The 20,162-nt window shown below is 43.9% G+C and overlaps 2 protein-coding genes across 3 annotated transcripts in view; both read right to left on the bottom strand.

Annotated features, from left to right (window-relative positions):
- Positions 1-20,162, bottom strand: part of LOC128085658 (uncharacterized) — a 222,382-nt gene that overhangs the window by 15,904 nt on the left and 186,316 nt on the right. The gene's annotated exons all lie outside the window — the stretch shown is intronic.
- The window catches only part of EVA1A (eva-1 homolog A, regulator of programmed cell death), a 192,535-nt gene that overhangs the window by 122,871 nt on the left and 49,502 nt on the right, over positions 1-20,162 (bottom strand). For both annotated transcript variants that reach the window (XM_052692604.1, XM_052692613.1), the window contains exon 3: positions 13,265-13,388. In XM_052692604.1, the coding sequence (XP_052548564.1) occupies positions 13,265-13,388 (124 nt within the window). The remainder of the gene's footprint in view (positions 1-13,264; positions 13,389-20,162) is intronic.

Below are 20,162 nucleotides of genomic sequence, written 5' to 3'. Positions count from 1 at the left end.
CAACAGGTCAAAGACTACTCTCCAGCCTCAAAGCCAACTGATATAATTCAGTTGGCATTCACACAGCTGAACTCCTTTCTTCCCTACTGCAAGGTGTTGCATCTGAATGACTTAATGGGAAATCATTCCCATTACTTATGTCCCTGATCCACAGTAACCTCCAAAGCATAATCAGTCATCATCTCAATGCTGCTCCAGATCAAAGCTGTGCCACAGAGCATGCTAACAAACAAAGAGTGTAAATCATCATCAGCCAGCGCCAGCAACTGTCCCAGGCCCTGTGTATAGTACAGACATGATAGTTGTCCCTACGTGTGATATCACAAATAGATATATCTATACATACAGATAGATAAAGACTTCTGCTAAGTCCATATTTATAAAACATAATAAATGAGAACACAAGATATTTTCATTACAGTTTAATACTTAATATTTAGTTAATTTAATGCACATCTCAAATACTGTGTCCAATTCTGGGCTGCCAGTTCAAAAAAGACAGGAATCTCCTAGAAATAGTCCAGCAGAAGGTGACAAAGATGATGAAGGGCCTGGGGCATCTCCCATATGTGGAAAGGCTGAGAGACGGGATTGTTCAGCCTGGAGAAGAGAAGGCTGAGAGGAGATCTCATCGTTGTCTCATCCACACCTAAAGTGTGGAAGCAAAGTCAATAGGGATGGACTCTTTTCAGTGGTGAGCAACAGCAGGACGAGGGGCAATGGGCAGAACTTGGAACACAGAAAGTTCCATACTAATGCAAGGAACAACTTCTTCACCATCAGAGTGACAGCACTGGAACAGGCTGCCCAGAATGGTTGTGGAGTCTCCTTCTATGGAGATATTCAAGACCCTCCTGGACACCGTCCTGAGCAACCTGCTGTAGGGAAGGAACCTGCTTTGCAGGGGGTTGGACTTGATGATCTCTTGAGGTCCCTTCCAATCCCTGCAATTCCATGATTATGTGACTTAAGTCTTTTTGCATCATGGGAGATGTGACATAATTCAACAGTTTCTACTGTACTGCAACTCCTGGCCCAGGAATCATTTATTCCTAATGGGAGCTAGACAGAAATGCTCCACGAAAGTTGAATCACAGATGAATTCAGGTTGGAAGGCTTCTTGGAACACAATCTGGTTCAACCCCTGCTAATTCTAGGATCAGTTTTTTCAGAAGAAAGATCATGAAGGAAACCCATTACACCAAAACACACACGTACTGGTTGAAAAGAAGTGTCCAAGTGACTCCTTATGCTCAACATGGAAATTCCAACTCAAAGCTAAAAAACAGCCCCTTCAAAATATCCTATTACCTGACAATCAGAGCAACCGCCCAGAGAGTAGAAGCTGTGGCCCAGACCCTCACAGACCAGATGACAAACTTAATCCCACACACCAGTTATTTGGGTATCTCATCTTCCTTCTTCCCTTCCAGCTTCGTATAAAAATCTCTGAAAAATTCTATCTTTCATGCCACCACCAGAAAACTTTCAGACATCCAAAATATGTATGGAGCAGGGAAACACCTTCTTATCCAGCTCTCTTCCCTGTAGATGAAGGCAGAATTAAGATGTAACTCATGGGAGAATCCGACTGTTAAAAGAACACACACAGCAATACCTGCAGTGCTCAACCCACGGCCAGCTCTGCATGCAGAACAGACTGGAGGCAGCAACAGAAGCTCTTTTGAATATCAAAGTATGCAGAGAGAGAGGATACCTCACACTGCTCTAATGAACCAGTCTGCCCATACTTTCTGTGTGGGTATTGCAGTCATTATCACCATGACCTGCATGGCACACTGAATAACTGAGTGGTTATCTTCACCTCTAGTTTGTTTGATTTTTAAATAAGACTTCTGTTTCTTCTGGGATGGAAATGGGATCACAGCTTTAAATTTGGTTACACAGCGTTAACACCTAACAGTGTATAACAGATATTAATAAACTTAAAAAACAATAGTTTCAAGCTAAAAGCACTAGGGCATTAAACTGTGCAATAGGGCAAGCTATACATAGTTGCAGCAGTACTACAGAAAGAGAAAACACTCCTCACTGGCTGAGATATGAAACAGTAGATCGACTTCAGAAAAAGAAAAATCCCAGTATGCCTAAAAAACAAGTGCTAGGGTCCCCTGCAAAGCTCTTGTTTCTTAGAGGGCAGTAACTCAATTTCCTCCTCTGATTTATTACTAGCTACCACTCCCAATTAACAAGTGTAACTGATTGCTTAACTACATGTCCTGAGGTCTCATTTAAGGCCCTTAGAACCCTAATAAGTTCTGTTGATTGTTCAAAGTTAGAGCTTGTAATTTGGAAACTTCACTGGGATTGGATGCAGTGAGCATTGTATCTTCTCCAGATGCCATTCAGACCTCTGCTGAGAGTCAGTCCAGGAGCTGAGAAAATCAACAATAAACACGTTTTCAGTTCTTACTCTCAGAGCAGCTCTGGGAAACTACATTCAGAGCTGGTGGGGGAAACTGTCTGATGAGTGACTCACAGTACTAAACCAGGGCAATGAAGCTGACCATGCACTCCTTGGGGTTTGGCGCAGGGCGACGTGCTGCTGACACGCTGCATTGAGGTGCAGGAGGGCCACGCCATCTGCAACAGATGTCACCTCCTCAGAGCCACTGAATTCTGCCATAAGAAAGTCTGCTGGAGCTGCTGCTTACCAAGGACACGAATACTCGGATACGGCCAAGGCAGGGCTTATCAAGAGCGCAGATCCCTGAGCTGTCACAGATTAAAATGCAACTTTTTTGAAAGGAAGGACTAAAAAAGAACAAATACAGATGAAGCACACAGCATTACTTCAGACTCCTTAAAATCTCCCATGAGTTTGATCATTGGAGAACAGGTTCTCTCTGTGTTTCTGGGCAACCTGACAGAAGTCTACATAAACAAACAGAAAGTGATGTTACGTAGGACATAAAACCCCTGGAAGTATTTTTTGTTTCATAGCTCTGCCACCTCCATCTTAGCCAGGATGAACTAAAGCCAGTTGTCTTACATCCAGACAGTGATGGCTCCCAGGCATCGGGTAATTTTAAGGGCTGTGACTGATGTGAAAAACAATACAGAGCAAAGCATCATCCATATATTTACTGGTACTTCAACCCATAATAGCATTATATAAATACTGAAAAGAACTGAAGCAGCGTAAGTGACTAGAAATGAATCTGCATTTTTCTCTCTCCTTCTCTCAAGTAGAACTGGCCTCCTACAGATCAGTCACAATCTGGCCCTAACCCTGGTCTAACTGTTACAGTCTGGATATAATTCAGTCCAAATACAAACATTTGTATTAGTGGGCTTCATGTTTCACCCTGAAAAATTAAACACATTTAAATGGCCCAGGAAAGGTGGCAGTGATATTCAGCAAATGCTTACTCAACTCTAATCCCCACGCAGTCGCTTGTAGGGCAAGAGAGATTTATCACGATTAAGATATTTACTAAGGATAATATCCCTTCTGTTACTGCCTGTTTTCAGATACACTGACTTAAACATAATTCAACAGAGAGAAACCAAGGAGGGAACAGCTGCAGGCTTTTCTAGACACATTTTAGAGGCCGATATATGGCATTATGACAACAAAGCTAGAACAATTGAAGAGAAATAATCATAAATGTTTCTAGTGGAAAGAACGGCTCTCTCAAATAGCAATGTAAACAAGAACCATTGTGATAATAGAACGCATATGAGAATATATGAGAATACCAAAATATTGACCTGCAGTAAATCAAATCAGTGTCTTAAGGACATTTTCACCTACGGCCCATGAATATTTTCTGAATGACCACAATTGAGAAACTCAAAATGTAACTCAACTGGCTAAGGCTCCGAAAGAGCTTCAGAGATAAAAGCTCTTACAAAGATTGTACATCTAACAAGGCGTTGGAAGCCTTAATGCCAGAGGTCTTCTTTGTCTAAAACTGTTTTTAAACAGAACTAGCAGTAGAAAAAAAATAAAATTTTGCTAATTAAAATATGCATGGTTCACATAATCAGTGCATAAAAGTTGACCTATTTCCCGGATCAAAGAGCTGGAAAGACATGGAAAGAGGAATCTGCCTTCCTCAGAAAGCCCTGAAGGATTTAAATCTCGGAAGCAGGGATCTGAACAAAGAGGTTATGCAGGAAACCTAGCTGGTCTCACCTACAGTAGATGTGGCCTGGAGAAGGACGCAGCCCCACAGGAGCAGCCTGTAGAGAGGAGCCACGGTGCAGCAGGAGGGCCGGGGGGGCTGCTGCCGTGGGGACAGGGCTGGAGCAGGGCCTGAAGGGGACCTGTGGTACCGAGCTGTGCTGGGCACTGCCTGGAGGGCTGCAGCTGTGGGATGCCCAGGTGGGATCAGGAGGGGAAGGGCGGTGTGCCCACGGGAGGGAGGTGAGCAGAGACACCATGGAGGAGAGGCAGAGACTAAATGTTATGGGATGACTGCAGTCCCCATTCCCCTGTGCTGCAAGGGAGGTGTGAGGTAAAAGAAGGTTTTTACTTTGCTATCAGTAGACAATAAATTACACTAATCTCCCTTACACTGAATCCTTTGTGCCCATGACAGCAATTGGGTCAAATTTGCTTGTCCTTATCTCAACCTGCACGTGTTTTCCACTGTATTTTCTCCTCCTGTTCCACTGAGGAGGAGTGAGAGAATAGCATGGTAAAGCTCTGCTGCCCACCAGCATGAAATCACCACGGATGGTAATTTGTGTGATCTGCTTTTTTCATGATGTAGAACTACTCCACCAACACTACTTTAATTCTTTAATTGTGTTTAACCCTTTGGTAGCAGATAGTATTGGTCTATAAAAAGGGGCATAAAGGCTACTCTCTTCCTCACAGAGCCACCATCTCCACAAGAACAGCGCTAAGGACAGCACACATCCAAAGCACTCCATCACTCTTCCTGCACCTGTCAGATACTGATTAGTTTTGAAGTCGAAAACTCGAAATACACAGTTGTAACACTGTAATGAGATGGAAGATGAGATGAAAGGGAGATAGAAAGCAGCAGTGACAACAGAGTAGCAAGGCCCTAGACTGCAGCAAGTGAGGACTTGCTTGAATGCATCAGCAGCAGGCACAGAAGCAAAAGAAAAAAGCTGCTTACCTTCAGGAGGCCTCAAGCATGCAGGGATCTCCAGAGGGACCCCCTCACCTCACTGCCAGCTCTTAAATGAGAGCTGGGAAGGGTGGATCCTGTCTCCAGCCCTTCTGGTCACTCAGTACACTGCATGCAGCTGAGCTCCCCTGTGCTGGCCTTGCTTTCCCACCAGGTGCTCCATCACTGCTTCAAGCTGTGCCTTTTAGCATTTCTGCTACAACAGTGGAAAGGGAAGTAGAATAGTACAAATGGAATACATAACAATTTAGTCATAAGTTAAAATTCAGCTTTCACAGAGACTGAAAGTGATCACCTAATTATTATGATTCTGGCAGAAGATATATTACAGGAGTCATCACACTGCAATTTCTTTGTGTCAGCCTAATGGAAAAAGCCAACACAAGACCTAACCATGAAAAGTTGAACTCTTTTCTAGGGATGTGATCACTCCAAACCATAATTCATACAGTCACTCAGGTCAGAAGGCCCTTCTGGGGACTGTCTAGGCCAACCTCTGTGCTTAAACTACTGTAAGCTAGAGCAAGTTGCTCAGGCCATGTCCAGTCAAGATTTTAATGTCTCTGAGGACTGAGACTTCACAATCTCCTTGGACAACCAGTTCCAGCAGTCTTGTTGATCATACAAGAGATGAGCATAGCTAGTATCTGTTAATGTCTCTTCTGGGAGAATTAAAGAGATAAGTGTTCAACACAGGAAAAGTATTAAACACCAGTACAGATAACTAAGGGGCACTCTTGAACTAGAGTGCTTGTGCAACAGAGCAGCCCATGAATTGCTCAGCTTAATATACCCATCCAGTATCCTTCCTCACAGCATGTGACACTTATTTCTGCTTTCACATTTATTGTTTCCCCCAGAACCCAGGGTATACCTTCTGTAAGAAAGAGAGAACTCTGTCACTTTCAATTACAAATGAAGTACCTCATATCTGAGTTCCAGGGCTTCACCTTTATCAGTGTGAATCTGCTACGCATTCATCTCTAGATTTGTATAAATCCATGTTAATCAAGTCATCCTTCCCTTAGGCGTAAGTAGGTAAAGACCTTTCCAAGACAGCAAAGACCTCCAGAATCCAAGTACTGCGTTTCCTCTGACTCCACCACAAACACGTGAACTGTGGACTGTGTGTGCATTCACTCATTTCAACATCCGTGATCTTTAAGCATAAACAAATAAGAATGCCACAGATTCATACATTCTCAAAGGAATGCCTTTTAACATCACTTAAATTCAAACTCCCTTTGATAAACTTTTTTTGAAGATGCCGTAATTTAACCTTTAAAAACTGATGTTTACTATCTTTTGTGGCATGGAGAACACTACTTCTGCAAAAGAGAAATTGAAACTGAAACAAGCAACTTGCATGATAGCCCAGAGTTATACTAAGTAGGCAGTTTGCCAACTTAAAAGTACCCTGAAATTGCAAGATTGCAGAATTCTGAAGGTCTGAAGCAGTTTTGACAAGATTGCTCTCTGTTAACAACCTTGTCAAATTCCTTTAAAATTACAGGCCTGATGTACCCATTCTATTTGCAGTGTTTAAGAGGAGCCCTTCCCCACTGTTGCTTTCATTGGTCTGAAGCAGTCGTCATTTTATATTCTGCTCCGTAAGTCTGGCACTGTTGCAAACTACTCTATTCCATCTCCAAAGTAGACTTTAAACACACCTGGCTGCACTTTCCTGTAGGACAGAATAGTACGATTATCTGAGGAGGAAGAAGAGAGCAGTATCAAAACTTATACACTACATGCTGAGATGAGAGTTAAAGAAAACGTTTGGGAGCAAAGAGCTCATTTTTCATCCCACTTCATCCCATTAATGACTTTGGGCTGATTTTCTGAAGTATGACTGAAAGGCCTAAAGCGATATTAATCATTCTCATTAAGATTTCTCTGACCCAGATCACAGGCTGATGGATCTATGCTCTGTTATTTATAACATTCCTTTATTTACACCTTTTCACAGCTACAGCACTTGCTGCCTGAAGTTTTATTGCTCTTATAAATTTCTTGCGCAGCATTAGCAGTTCTGAACTGATACAGATAAGCAACGGCAAGTTGATGAATACAGGAGGCAAAAGACCTATTTTACTGCCTCAGCGGCTGGGCCAGGAGAATGTGCCACTTTAACAGCCCACACTTCATTGCACTGCTTTGGAAAGGCTAGCCCACCAAAACAGCAGTGCAGTGAACAATACAGTGACCTCTTCCTGCCACCAATAAAGCTGTCTTATGAAGCAGATTAATGCTTTTCTGAAAAGATTGATAACTGCTGAATCACCAGCCTATCCCAGCAGTGAAATTAATCACCAGGCTAAAGGCACCAGGAATACATTCAGATGTGGCTCTGGGCAGCCTGGTCTGGTGGTTGGCAACCCTGCACACAGCAGGGGATGGAAACTGGATGTTCATTGTCCTTTTCAACCCAGGCCATTTTATGATTCTATGATCCCTCTCTGCTCCCATCAGAAATTTCTATAAGAACTCTCTCTTTGCATGGCCCTTCATTCTTGCTCACAGCATCTGCAAATTTTGGCTAGAGAGTGAAAGCATTAAGGACACATAACAAAACCCAGCTTTTCACACAGCATTCACTGAATTCAACAGAAAAGATGTAATCCTTAGTCCAGCAAAACCAGCGGCAGCTCATAGTAGGTTCAGTATTGTAGGAAGGGATCACAGAGAAACTTGAAGGCAAACGAGCCGCATTCACTCCCTACATCTTCCTTACATAGCGTCCCACCCAAAATTCTCAGTTAATCCATTTGAAAAGTGATGCACAGAACCAAAAGTTCTCCAACAAACGTAAGGTACCCACATGTAAGCCTTCAAATTCACCAGCAACTTGGAATCGCCAATGCATAGGATGACTCTACAGCTCTCTGATGGCTGCAGAAGCCCTGGCACAAGTAATGGTATTACTGTGTTTATAAAAGTTTTTAGTTACCTTTACCAAAAAAACACATCCTCACTGAAAGGCAGGCACGTCTGGGACAGCAGCTGCATCACCATCTGATAGAGATTATTACTATGCTATAGAGACCAAACTCAAGTCAACATTTTTATCAGAAGATCTAGTTAGAATTCCTAATTGATCTCCAAATTCATTTGTTTTATAATTACAATTCATGAGTGCTGGTAAGAGAAATCTGAGTATGACTTTGGCAAGAACATCAGAATGAGCATTCCCATGTTTGAAAAACAGTAATTGACAGTTCACACAAATTAACTGTGCTTCTTACATAGAATTAAATCTATGGTGGGGAGAATAACTGCCTGCTCTTTTCAAAACACTCGTCCGGGTCGATTTGCAGCCATAAATCAAAGCTGGCCAGGCCCTGAACTAGAACAAAATGACCTCCTCCACTCCCTTTTCTCCTCCTACCCCCATAAACACTTCTGGCACTTTACCCTTTGCCAACAAATGCAGGCTTCCCAGACACATTTCTCAAAGCCTTGAGAAAGGCTTTCACAAATATGTTCTTGTATTGTCACAGAGGGAATTGAGCTGTAACTGGACTGCAGGTCACAATCCAGGCTTCCTGAATCTTTAAAAGGTTTTAGGCTTTAGAAGAAAGAGCAGCACAGTTTGTATTTACACTTGGCTAAATGATAAAGATTATGGGGAAGCCACTAAGCCCCATTATCACACCCAGGTGCACCACACAGCATTTAAAATGAAATAAAAATAATTATCATTTGGGAAAAAAAAAAAAAAAAAAAAAAACAAGATAGAAATTCTCTCTCCCACAGTCCTGGAAATCATAAGCTAAAATAGCAACTGCCTGGTAGGAAAGAGGTAAATGTCACCAGAGCATTGCAGGAGGCTACAGCCCAGGTCACTCAGAAGGGGACAGGGCACACAGGACAGCACAGCAATGGCAGCAAAAAGGGGAAGAAGAGACAAGGGAAAGGCAGAACATGGAGCACTCATTGCCAAAGCCATACAGACAGGGTTGAAGCCTTCTTAGTTATCAACAACACTACCAGTGAATAGCAACTGAAACATCCCAAATAACCCCTCTGCAGAGACAAACATTTATGTCCAGGTTTTGTTCAGGTGCTTTTAAAATAGAAAATGAAAACAAAGAAGCAAAAAGCCATCATGGGCAAACAGATGCTGCACGAAGGCAGATGGATTGCTTCTCCCACAACAGCCAAAGCAGCAACCAGCCCTGGTGAACTCAGCTATGGTGGCATTGCTGGGATGCAGACAGGTGACATTATTTCCTCAGTGCGATTTGAGCAGTGCCAGAGATTCTGTTTCCTGCCGTGATCAGAATGCTGCCCCTCCAGAGGTCTGCACACAGAGCAAACATTTACTCACTCACAATTACACATCATCTGTCTGTGAAGGGAGGGGGGGATGAACAAGCACTGAATTGTTTAAATTATATTGGTGAATCCAGCTTTCAGTTACAGGGAATTCACGCGAGACCAACTAACTAGTATGTCAGCTCCCTCTGATTCTGTGTTCCTGTAGCCTGCCCAGTCATTATACTTAACGGGCCTTAATCAAATTGGCACAGTACCTGAGAAGTAATTGGATTTGGGTGCAATTTTTTAATGATTCTGAGAGGTACCCTGGAGATTGAAATTCTCAGCGTGTTCAGCTGACACGAGGCCCCAGTGTGCTCTGGGTGTGCATCACGGCCCTGATAAGTTAAATGTGCCAGGTCACAGAACCACAGAATGGCCAGGGTTGGAAGGGACCTCAAGGATCATGAATCCCCAACCCCCTGCCACATGCAGGGCCACCAACCTCCACGTTTAATGCTAAACCAGGTCTCTGGTGCTGAGGCCAGCTGGCACGGAAGAATTCATAGCCACTGTTACAGACTTCCTTACCTTCCAAAACAGGGTGACTACATCCAAATCTGCTATTGGAAATCATCCCTGGCCAGTGCTAAACATCACATTTGGGCCTGGGAGTTGCTCAGGGCAGCACTGGTTGGCTCACCTTCAGCAGAGCCAGGACCCTGTCTGGAGTTCCCATATGCGGAGCAGCTCCGTGGCACTGCTTGCTTGAGGCTACATCAACGCTTGCACTTGAATAGCTCCAGGTCTCACTGTTGGGAATAACACTGCCCATTCTGCAGCGATCCTTTGGGGATCTTTAGTGAGGCTGCAGGTAGCAGGATGATCTGCTAAAGCTGTCCCAAGTATATATCTGAGCCCTCCAGAGGCAGGTGAATGTTGGCTAGATCCCAGAAGCAGCAATTAGATTACTGGGGACAGCACAGGACTTCCCAAACCACACAAGCCATTGTATTTCTCACTACCTCTTGTCAAATAAACACTGTGAAAGCAGACTCCAAGCAGTTACTGCAGCACACCCTATTTACTGGAGCCTCATAATTTGGAACATCTGGGCTTTCAGTTTCAGCATGATATACTCGTCCATATTTCCTTGAAATTCTGCCTCTGAGAATCAACCTTGCCTTATGAATCAACCCCGCAACACCAGTGAGCACTGAAATCATTAGATTTCAAGGGCACCGTAACGTCCAAGAGACATAACTGCAGTCATAGTGGCTGGAAGGCATGGCTACATCTATTATTCTTCAGCAAAGGTGTAAGTAAGCACCACTAACCTCAGTACTGCTGTGTGTTTTTAGATAACTGCATCTATATAGGGACCTTTTGAGGCTTGAGTGCAGTTCTGAAAGTGGGAGGGCTTTGGCATCTTTATATTTTTTTAATGTCCTGTGCAAATTCTGTAGGCCTCTTCCCAAAGTGCTTCTCATATCTGTATACAGAAAGCTTCATGTTCCTGCTACCTAGGTGGGCACTTAACCAAGGCAGCTACCTTCAGTTGCGCGATCACATCAGGCTCCCTCAATAGGCAAAAACAGACAAAAAAAAGATATCTCTAGAATACAGTTCAGACCTTAGGAGGCTTCTTAATAAAGCACTACTATCATGCCTACTGTTAAAAAGAGACATAGGCCAAAAAATTGCATCTGTCTTCTGCAATCTTCTGGGAGTTTAAATCAGACGATCTTTCAGGCCCCTTCCAATGTAAGCCATGTTCTGACTCTGACAAAATGATGGATCAAAGCATGTGTCAGGCAGTGAGCTGTCACCAGTGACACCAGTGACTGTTACAACTACAGGTGCTCAGACTTTCTGGAGCAGACCAACATTTCATGGGACCACAGCTTTTGGGATCACTTATTAAGCATGAAGGCCTTCCACCGGATTCATCTGTAGCTCAGAAGAAATGAGCAAAACGTATCACGGTCCTGCACTGTGTGTTCTATGAACCATCCTCATCAGTCTGCTCATTAACATTCCCAGAGTGTTCTGCAGAGTGAAAAGGCTTGGTTACCAGACTCAAGCATTGCTGAGGCTGAGAGTTCTGAATCATCAAAGAAAGGTAGAAAGTGCATTGGTACCTCTATGCAAGGCTGATCCTCGCGTATTTTAAACTTTGTTATTAATGCAGTGGGTTTGATTAAGGTTTGCCCAGTGGCAAAGTGTTGCTGCCAGATTACTATTTTGCCCTGCAAAATGGGAAAACGCCTGAAAAAACTGTCCTGGGGAAATGTTTTTAAGCAACTTCCCCTGCTCTCTTTCTCAGGAAAATCACTTACTCTGTACACACACACGTACTCTTTCTTTTCTAGCATAGCTGTAATTAGCAAAGAATGCCAAGCCATAAATATTTATGCACAGATGGGATCCTGAAGTACTTTCAGAAGTTCAGTCTGGCCTCAATAGTCAGATTTCTCAAGTGAGCTTTCATACAAAACCCCCAGGTTTACGAGGACTTGTCAGAACACCCTGTTAATCACTCCTGCTTCACAGAGATGTGCTTCTCACCTAACGGGGAATGTTCCAATCACTCAGAAAGCCCCACAGTAAATGCAGGTGCTACATTACCAACTTTTCATTTGAATTCCTCATAGGTTCTGCCAGATCTCTTTACTTAGCACAGGTCTCTGCATGCTGAGGCAAAAAGTATTCTCCTCTGCAGTTTAGTTTTTAAATATTTCTTCTGTTGTTTCAATTTTTTTTCTGAAATCAGTTATGTTTTACTTTCCTATGTAAACATCTTTTTTTCCCCCCAAAATTTTGCCGGTGTGATGGTAGCACCATGTCACTAACGTAACCAAAAGGGCTGAAATCTCAAATCCAGGCTAACAACTTACAGGCTGTCAGCGTCTTTCCTCTGGATGAAATCTGGTGGCACAGTTTGGTCACTGCTAGACTCTATCTGCCTCCAGGATGATGTGTCTGCTGCCAGAGCACCCGAGGGGAGCAGTGTCCACATCATGCTGACTGCCCTAGCAGGGCCAGGAATTGGCCAAGCTGTCAGTTGTCCCTGTCTAAAATCACACTGACCTCACTGCACTGCAGCAGGCATGATTGCTCTCCTAATACCCACTGGCCTCATTTAATTTAAACACAGCTAATGAGAAAAGCAAAGAAAAGGTTAATATTTTCGAGACTGATCTGGAAGCAATTAAAAGCTAGATTATGATATGGCGTGGTGAGTGTGGCACTGACTAATGGCCCTAACTGCTCACTTTAGGCACCTGAATCCAAAATCTTCATCCACTCAGGCTGTCCCTATGCTGCTGTGGGCAGAAATAGAGGGAATGAGTCCCACTAGCTTAGAGAAGATCGTAGAGTCACAGAATGGTTTGGGTTGGATGGGACCTCCAAGTCTATCCAATCCAACACCTGCTGTGGCCTGGCTGCCCCTCACCACATCAGGCTGTCCAGGTGTTCCATGGCCTTGGGTACCTTCAGGGATGAGGTATCTACAGCTTGTCTGGGCAGCAGCGACCGAGTCTGGAACCAGATAGGAGCTGCAGCAGCCCCTTCATTGCCAGCAGTATTGCAGGGCAGCATGAGCTAAGTCTTGGCAAAAGACCTCCACTGGCACCTGCAAAAACAATCTTCACTGCAGGCTGCTGGGAAGAGAGGAAGAGACAGAGCAGCAGCAAGAGCAATGCAGCAAATGAGGGGGAGAGGGGAAATGCTCTGCACCCAGGCATTATGTTACACTGAAAATAAAGGTGGAAGGGAACAAAAAGTATCAAAAGTTCTTGCTGGCAAGGACTAAGCACAAAATTGTTTTTGTCTCATCAGGAAAAAAGCAGATCTGATGGAGAGATACTCACTTGGCCTGCACTTATACCACACGAGGAGGTATTTGGCTGTTTCAGGGCACGGATCTACGCCAAACAGCCGGCTGCTGACAAGGAACCGGCAGCTCCGTCTGTCCTGGCACTCATCCAGCATCTTCTGCGGCGGGGGATGCACAAACATGGAACAGAAAACGAAAGCACTTCAGTACCTCCCTAAGGAACCATAAATACAGGCAAGTTGAAGGACAGGCAGCACGGCAGCTCCTGCCTCCTTAGCCACCCCAGCAATGACCGTATGACCAGCTGAAAGCAATGGGTGCTGATGGAGCTACGCAGCGAAGCAGATAACTAAAGTTTGCACTATTTCAGTGAGCACGTTTTCCTTTCACGCATGCAAAGAGAATGCATTAGACTGCTGGCAGAGACTTTGGAAGACTCATACAGTTTAATCATAGCATCAGGCAGCACCAGCAGTGTGTTCCAGGAAAAGCAGTGTGGAGGAGATGGATCAGCCCTGACTGTTAACAGCAGCCCCAAACACTGCCCACACCATTCTGCTTCAGCTTCCTCTGCAGATTCAGTTTCAACCACAGGTTTCAGAAAAGCTCTCTTACTGGTTAAGGGAACGTTTTGGCAATAGCTGGTGTTCCAATAATTAGTCCTTGTGGTGGGAATGCTGATACTTCAGTAAGTTGTCTAAGCACACTCTCCTCCCTGTGACTTTCGCTTTCCTTTTAGCTAAACTCACCATGGGTCTGTGAGTCACAGGGTCCTCCTACCACTGGTATTTTGGGCCTTATCTCCATTTTTTCACACTACTTTTCCTCCAACACTGGCTTCCCACCTCCCCATTCATAACACTCACAAACTGTCTCAGAATCCACAGGGACAAGGCATTCTGTCTCCTGCTAGAAAGTAACTTCATTAAGGAAGATTAATGATTTTTTTTTTCTAACCATATGATTCTTCAGAGCAGAAGTGGGGCAGAGGGAATATTATTAAGTGGAGCAGTAATTACATTTTAAATCCAGCTGGATGGCTTAGATATCCTCCTTTAGAGCCCCTAAAGCACCAACACTAACATAATGTTTGTCTGACACACATGAACCTGTGTCAAAGCGTTTTGAGACTGCAGAGCGAGGCAATCCCACAACCTTGCTCAGCCTCTGCCATTCAGAGCTATGAATTCCAGTCTCAAAACAATTAATTTCCTCTTGCAAGGAGTTGCTAGAAAATCTTCTCCCAGAAGCTCTCCCAGGTTCCCCTCAATTTCATTTTCTTGTACCTACCCTGATATTGGACTTTCCCACAATCTCATCTCTATGCTATTACCTAAAGGCCACAGCATGCCTCCTAAACCCATTTTGTCTCTGCCTCAACGGTTCTCTATTTTTGAGCTCTCCCTGAACATAGTATCTATTATCTTCAGCATTATAACTCTGAACGTCATCCTTTAAACAACAGCAATTTCTGCTCCAGTTTCTGTTCAGTCTGGGAGCACCTCACTGACAGTTGCTCACAGCTTCCTAAAGTCTTCACCTTTCAGGCTCATACATGCAAGAATTTGTGCCTACACAATCTTTGTTTTAAACTTTAATCCATGACTACTCAAGCCTTTTCTAGAGAACAGAAAGCACGTGCTGCTGTTGTTTTGCACAGGTCATGAAGGTAACAAAACGCAGGCATCTCATCTCAAAAAACAGGGCTTAGGATGGAAAGGATTAAAGGTGAACAGCATGAAAGGGCCTGCAAGCACTACCCCTAGCGTGACCAGTATGTTAAAATGCACAGAAACAGCATATTCCTTTTTCTGGACTCCCAGAGTTAACAGCTAACTAAGCATATGAAATTTAATTTAATGCAAAGTCCAAAGAATTGCAAAGGAATTCAAGTAAGACCTCTATGCAGATACCTCTTTTGATCTCACAAGGCAAGGAACAGCTGGAACAACTCTTGAGAGCTTCATACATGGTAAGAGACCTTCACCAGATCATAGTGGACCTGAAAAGATTTTCTACTACTGCTCAACCATGACTTTACACCTACACAGTGCCACAGATATGCAGCTAAAGGAAATCAGGAACACCGTGAAAGTTTTCTTTCCCACAAGGGAGTTTTGTCTCCTCAAAGGCAGCACTCTGCTTTTTGGTCAGCAAACCTTTCCATACCACAACGGGTAGAATTTTCACCACTGCTTATTAGGGGCTTGGTGTTGTGCAATAGGTGCCACTAAAACCAGTGGGAAAAGCACAGTGGATTTAGAGACCAACAAGAAGCTGCTTTGGAATTTTTTGCTTCAACAAGCAACACATGTTCATCTGTCCTTAGATGCAGAACCGAGAACAAAGGTGATTGCTTCACAACCTCAGGCTCCACAAATTGCCACTTCAGAACCACAGAATCATAATTTAGGTCAGAAAACTCTGTCATGCCCTGCTCTGATCTGTGGTAACTCTTACTCACTATTTCCCATGAGAGAGGAACATCCTGAACTTCTTTTCAGTGGTACTGAGAGTAACAGCCCTAAGGAGAAATTTATACCTAAATGAAGGAGCAAAAGTCATCCACGCCATTGTGAGAGCGCAGAAAATGAGAAATGTTATTTAGGCCGAATACACCTTCTATTAATGACTCTTCTGACTGGCTTCATCGTTCATCTACAGTTTCAACTGTATAACTGGATAACTGCCATAATTCTGCAGAGTTACTCTGTAGGGAGTAGAAATCAATACTTCCTTTTCATTCACATAATTCTGATGCACCATCCCCAGGTTCTTGAAAAAAAATTATCAAAAAATCATTAACATTTCTGACTTCCTGCAGACTGTTTGGGCAAAGCCTTGGATAAAATTAAATATATCCACAAAGTGTAAAATGAAAAATCAGCAAACAAGTTGTGCCAGACCTAACATCAATTTAAAACCTGGTGCATACAATTTTCACCTATCCTGACATGCACAGAAAATGTATTCCCCATTACTATCAGCAGTATGTACAATGCTTAAACTCTGCAGAGACCCTACAAAACACACACCAAGGGTGAAAAACATAGCAGGTCACAGACCAAGACCACAGCTTTCTGTTCTTACTCTTAAAAATTACAATTCTAGGCAAGATCTGAGCTTCAGTGGATGCCAGATCACAGAACAGCCTGGGTTGGAAGGGACCTCAAGGATCACAAAGCTCCAACCCCCCTGTGCCATGCAGGGCCACCAACTGCTGAGTTGATATTTGTACGTGTAAGTCAGGCTGTTTTATTTCATGCAAGGTAAGAGGATTTCAGATTTGCTCTCCAGGACCACAGGAATTGTTCCACATTTCACAGCAGCCCAGGCTGCCCAGGGCCCCATCCAACCTGGCCTTGAACACCTCCAGGGATGGACGGGGCATCACAGCCTCTCTGGGCAGCTGTTCCAGCACCTCACCACTCTCACAGCACACAACTTCCCCTGACATCCAACCTCCAGCTGCCCTCCCTCAACTCCAAACCATTTCCCCTTATCCTGCTGCCATCTCCCCTTCCCAACAGCTGACTCCCCTCCTGTCTGCAGGCTCCCTTTAGGTACTGCAGGCTGCACTGAGGTCACCCCGCAGCTTCTCTTCTCCATGCTGAACAAGCCCAGCTCCCTCAGCCTGTCTTTGTAGTGGAGGTGCTGCAGCCCCCTGCTCATCTCTGTGGCTCCTCTGGACCCTCTCCAACAGCTCCCTGTCTTTCTTGTACTGGGGCCCCCAGCCCTGGACGCAGTGCTGCAGATGGGGCCTCACAAGAGCAGAGCAGAGGGGGACGATCACCTCCCTGTCCCTGCTGGCCACCCCTCTGCTGATGGAGCCCAGGACACCATTTGATTCCCAAGCTGCATGAGCACACTGCTGGCTCATGCTCAGTTTTTCACACCCAGGATCCCCAGGTCCTTCTCTGCAGGGCTAAATGCGAACATTTCTGAATTTGGAGATGATCAGCTAGACTGACCCCAGGAAGGCTGTGAGTTTTCTTGATGATGTGGGAGTATCCTAAACTCACAAGCATTTGATGAATGGCTGAAAAATTCAGGCATTCTATTCTTTTCTCTCTGTCGTTTGTAAAGATAGAAATACACAACCAGAAAAAAAAAAAATGCCCATGAGCAAAATGAATTTGCATAGAAATAGTTTTAGAAACACAAAATGGCTCCCAACCTGTACACATAATGAGCTGTTTATGCTAAAGTCAGCTAGCAGACTCCTGAGTAACACAAAATGAAGTCATGTAGGATACATTATGTAAAAAAAAACAGTCACTCCAACAAAAGAAGGTGGAGGAGAAATTCCTGTCTGGCATGAAAGACGTGGGAGGACACTTTAATTGTGTTGTGCCATTTTATGATAGCTTTTCATTGGTAAATCAAGCCTGAGGGCTGACAGCCAGTGATCAGGAGGGAAGCTGTAGCTGCTTAAAGCCGTTCCGTTGCGAGGTCCATGACTGAGCTAAGAGGCTGCAAGATTTGGAGGAGATAACAGAGAAAGAAATGTGAACTCAAGTAAAACAACCACTAATCTAATCCCTGTGATTTACGCTCTGGATTAATCTCACTGCAGTGACCCAGGTCCTAAAGCAAGGGCAGTCTTGAGATCAAAACCATGTCTTGGAAGAGGACACTACAGGTGAAACACATTTCTTGTGCTCATTTTGCTGAGCTTGTTAGCACAGTAATTGCTTGTGGTCATTAGTTATCAAATGTTTAATCTGGAACTGAATGGGAGCTCTGAAACAAGGCTGTCCTCAGCTACTCCCAAGGAGGCACTCATTTTTATTTTATCTCTTCAAATCGCTCTTGAAGACATACTTCTGCTCATGCTTAAAATAGACCACAACTGAGCTTAATACCCAAGGTAATTGAATTTATCTTAGCTCTTACTACCTTGCAGTAGCTCATAGATTTAAAACATTCGGGGTGAAACCCTAAACCATAGAAGCCAATGATGATATTCCATGGGAGCTGGGATTCTGACATACAACTTCTCTCTGCGCAGCCTCTGTCATCAAAGGAACATAAGGATGACTTCAGGTCACATCAGTTCAGGCATGAAATTGCACAGAGGAACCCCACTAAATGATTTCCAAATTGCATGCTGCAGAAGATTAGAATTCAGGGTGTGAGCTTACGAATGGATCAGAGCTGCGTGCCAGATGAAGATGGGCACAGGTTGGTACTAAGAATTTTACACAAGAAGATAACAATAATTAAAATATAATCAATCATTTCTAGGTCACACTCAGCCCAAGCACTGCCACTATGGTAGAATTAAACCAACACATAGGTTGGTATTCTTCCATGAGCTTTGCAATGAGAAGTAAATACAACAAAGGCAGCATTAATTCTCTCCATGCTGACACACAGCACAATGGCTTCATAATGGCTTTATGTCACGTTTTATTTGAATTTTAACACTCTTTTATATATCTCAGATTGTGTTACCCTAACACACTGTAGACTTAATACTTTAATGCTGCAATCTTATTTAAAGAGCCTTCTGCCAGTTATGTGCAGATTGCACGTTAATGCAGCAAGAAGATGTTTGAAGGATCAGCAACAGGGAAGGAAAGAGTACAGGAGGAACTGGACTCTGTACTGCTGAGATGCAGGTCACTTGTCTATGGTATTATCAAGAAACCTTCCCAGTCTGCTCCTCAGGAAAGTAATTCAGTTTTGCCCAAAGCGCCGTATCCAAACTGCTCATTAAATTAAGAAGAGCACAGAGGCCCTGGATTTGACCACTGATCTATGGCATGTTTTAGTGCTCCACTAGCACTCCCTTATTACTCCCCCATGGACTTTCTGATGCTCACCATGGAGTTAGCAGAAGGAAACTATACCCACATAACTGGTGACATACACCAACAAACCAGACTGAAGAATAGCTGAAAATTGGGCGTGCATGAGATCTGCTATGGAGGTAAATTCCAGCAAGGTGAGTAGTGCAGGCAGCAGTGGTACTAAAATGCTAAAAAACAGCACCAAGATTTTCCAGAGCTCCTCTGCAAGAACCTTAAAAGAGCCCGGAGACAGTAATGTGCAAAGAACTGCACTATGTTCAGCAACTAGAGCTAGTAAAAAACGCACTACTGCCTAATTAACCATTACCTGCATTTCCTAACAGTGGGAAACCTAATCCGTGTGGAGGGCTGACTTCAAAGGGCAAGGAAGGCTAAGCTAAAGAAATACAAAAGGATACATAACTGAAAGTCATGGGATTAAGGAAAGGGAAAGCATAAAACAGAGTGGAGAAAAATCACTGAGAGCAAACCATTACACTGTCAAGCAGAGTCTTGGAAGCAGTGACAGAAGCCCCATGACTTGGAAAGTTTAAATGTACAGTAAACAAAGCTTTAGGAGGCTTACAACTCAGGGAGCAGTCCTGCCTCTGCAGGGAGACAGGAGCCTCTGCCTGTCACACCTCTCCTTCCACTGCACTTCAAAATGCTCTGATACTATTTCAGCCAAGGAAAGACGTCAAAGATACAATGTAGAGATATCTGCGATCTCTGCATCAAACAGATCTTCAATTTGCAAATGGTTAGCTGGGAGATGATTGCCAGAGAGCTGTATTTCAGGCAGTGCACAGCTCATGAACGAAGGTGCACAGGTTCCACAGCTTTTTATAGGAGCAGCTTTGGCACTGCAGTAACCTCCTGTGCACCCTCAACTCACTGCTCACGAGCACCTGCAAAACAAACAGCACAGTCTGATGAAGAGTTGCCCAAATTCTGCTCTTGAATTCACTGGAGTCTCTGAAACTTTTCCTGCTCAAATTGTCTGTAAACCTTGGAAATGTGATGTGCAATGTGACAAGCCCTGAGCTCTCCCTGCTGCACTGACCACAGTGTGGTCTGGTGTAAATTCCTTTCTTCCTTTCTGTCATTTTTCCCTCTCTTTCCCTCCGACCATCATCA

Source organism: Tympanuchus pallidicinctus, unplaced genomic scaffold, assembly GCF_026119805.1.
Source record: "Tympanuchus pallidicinctus isolate F22 unplaced genomic scaffold, pur_lepc_1.0 scaffold1, whole genome shotgun sequence".
In the NCBI taxonomy this organism is placed as follows: Eukaryota; Metazoa; Chordata; class Aves; order Galliformes; family Phasianidae; genus Tympanuchus; species Tympanuchus pallidicinctus.
Note: the sequence above shows the minus strand (reverse complement) of the source record. Positions and strands in the feature narration are given on the sequence as shown.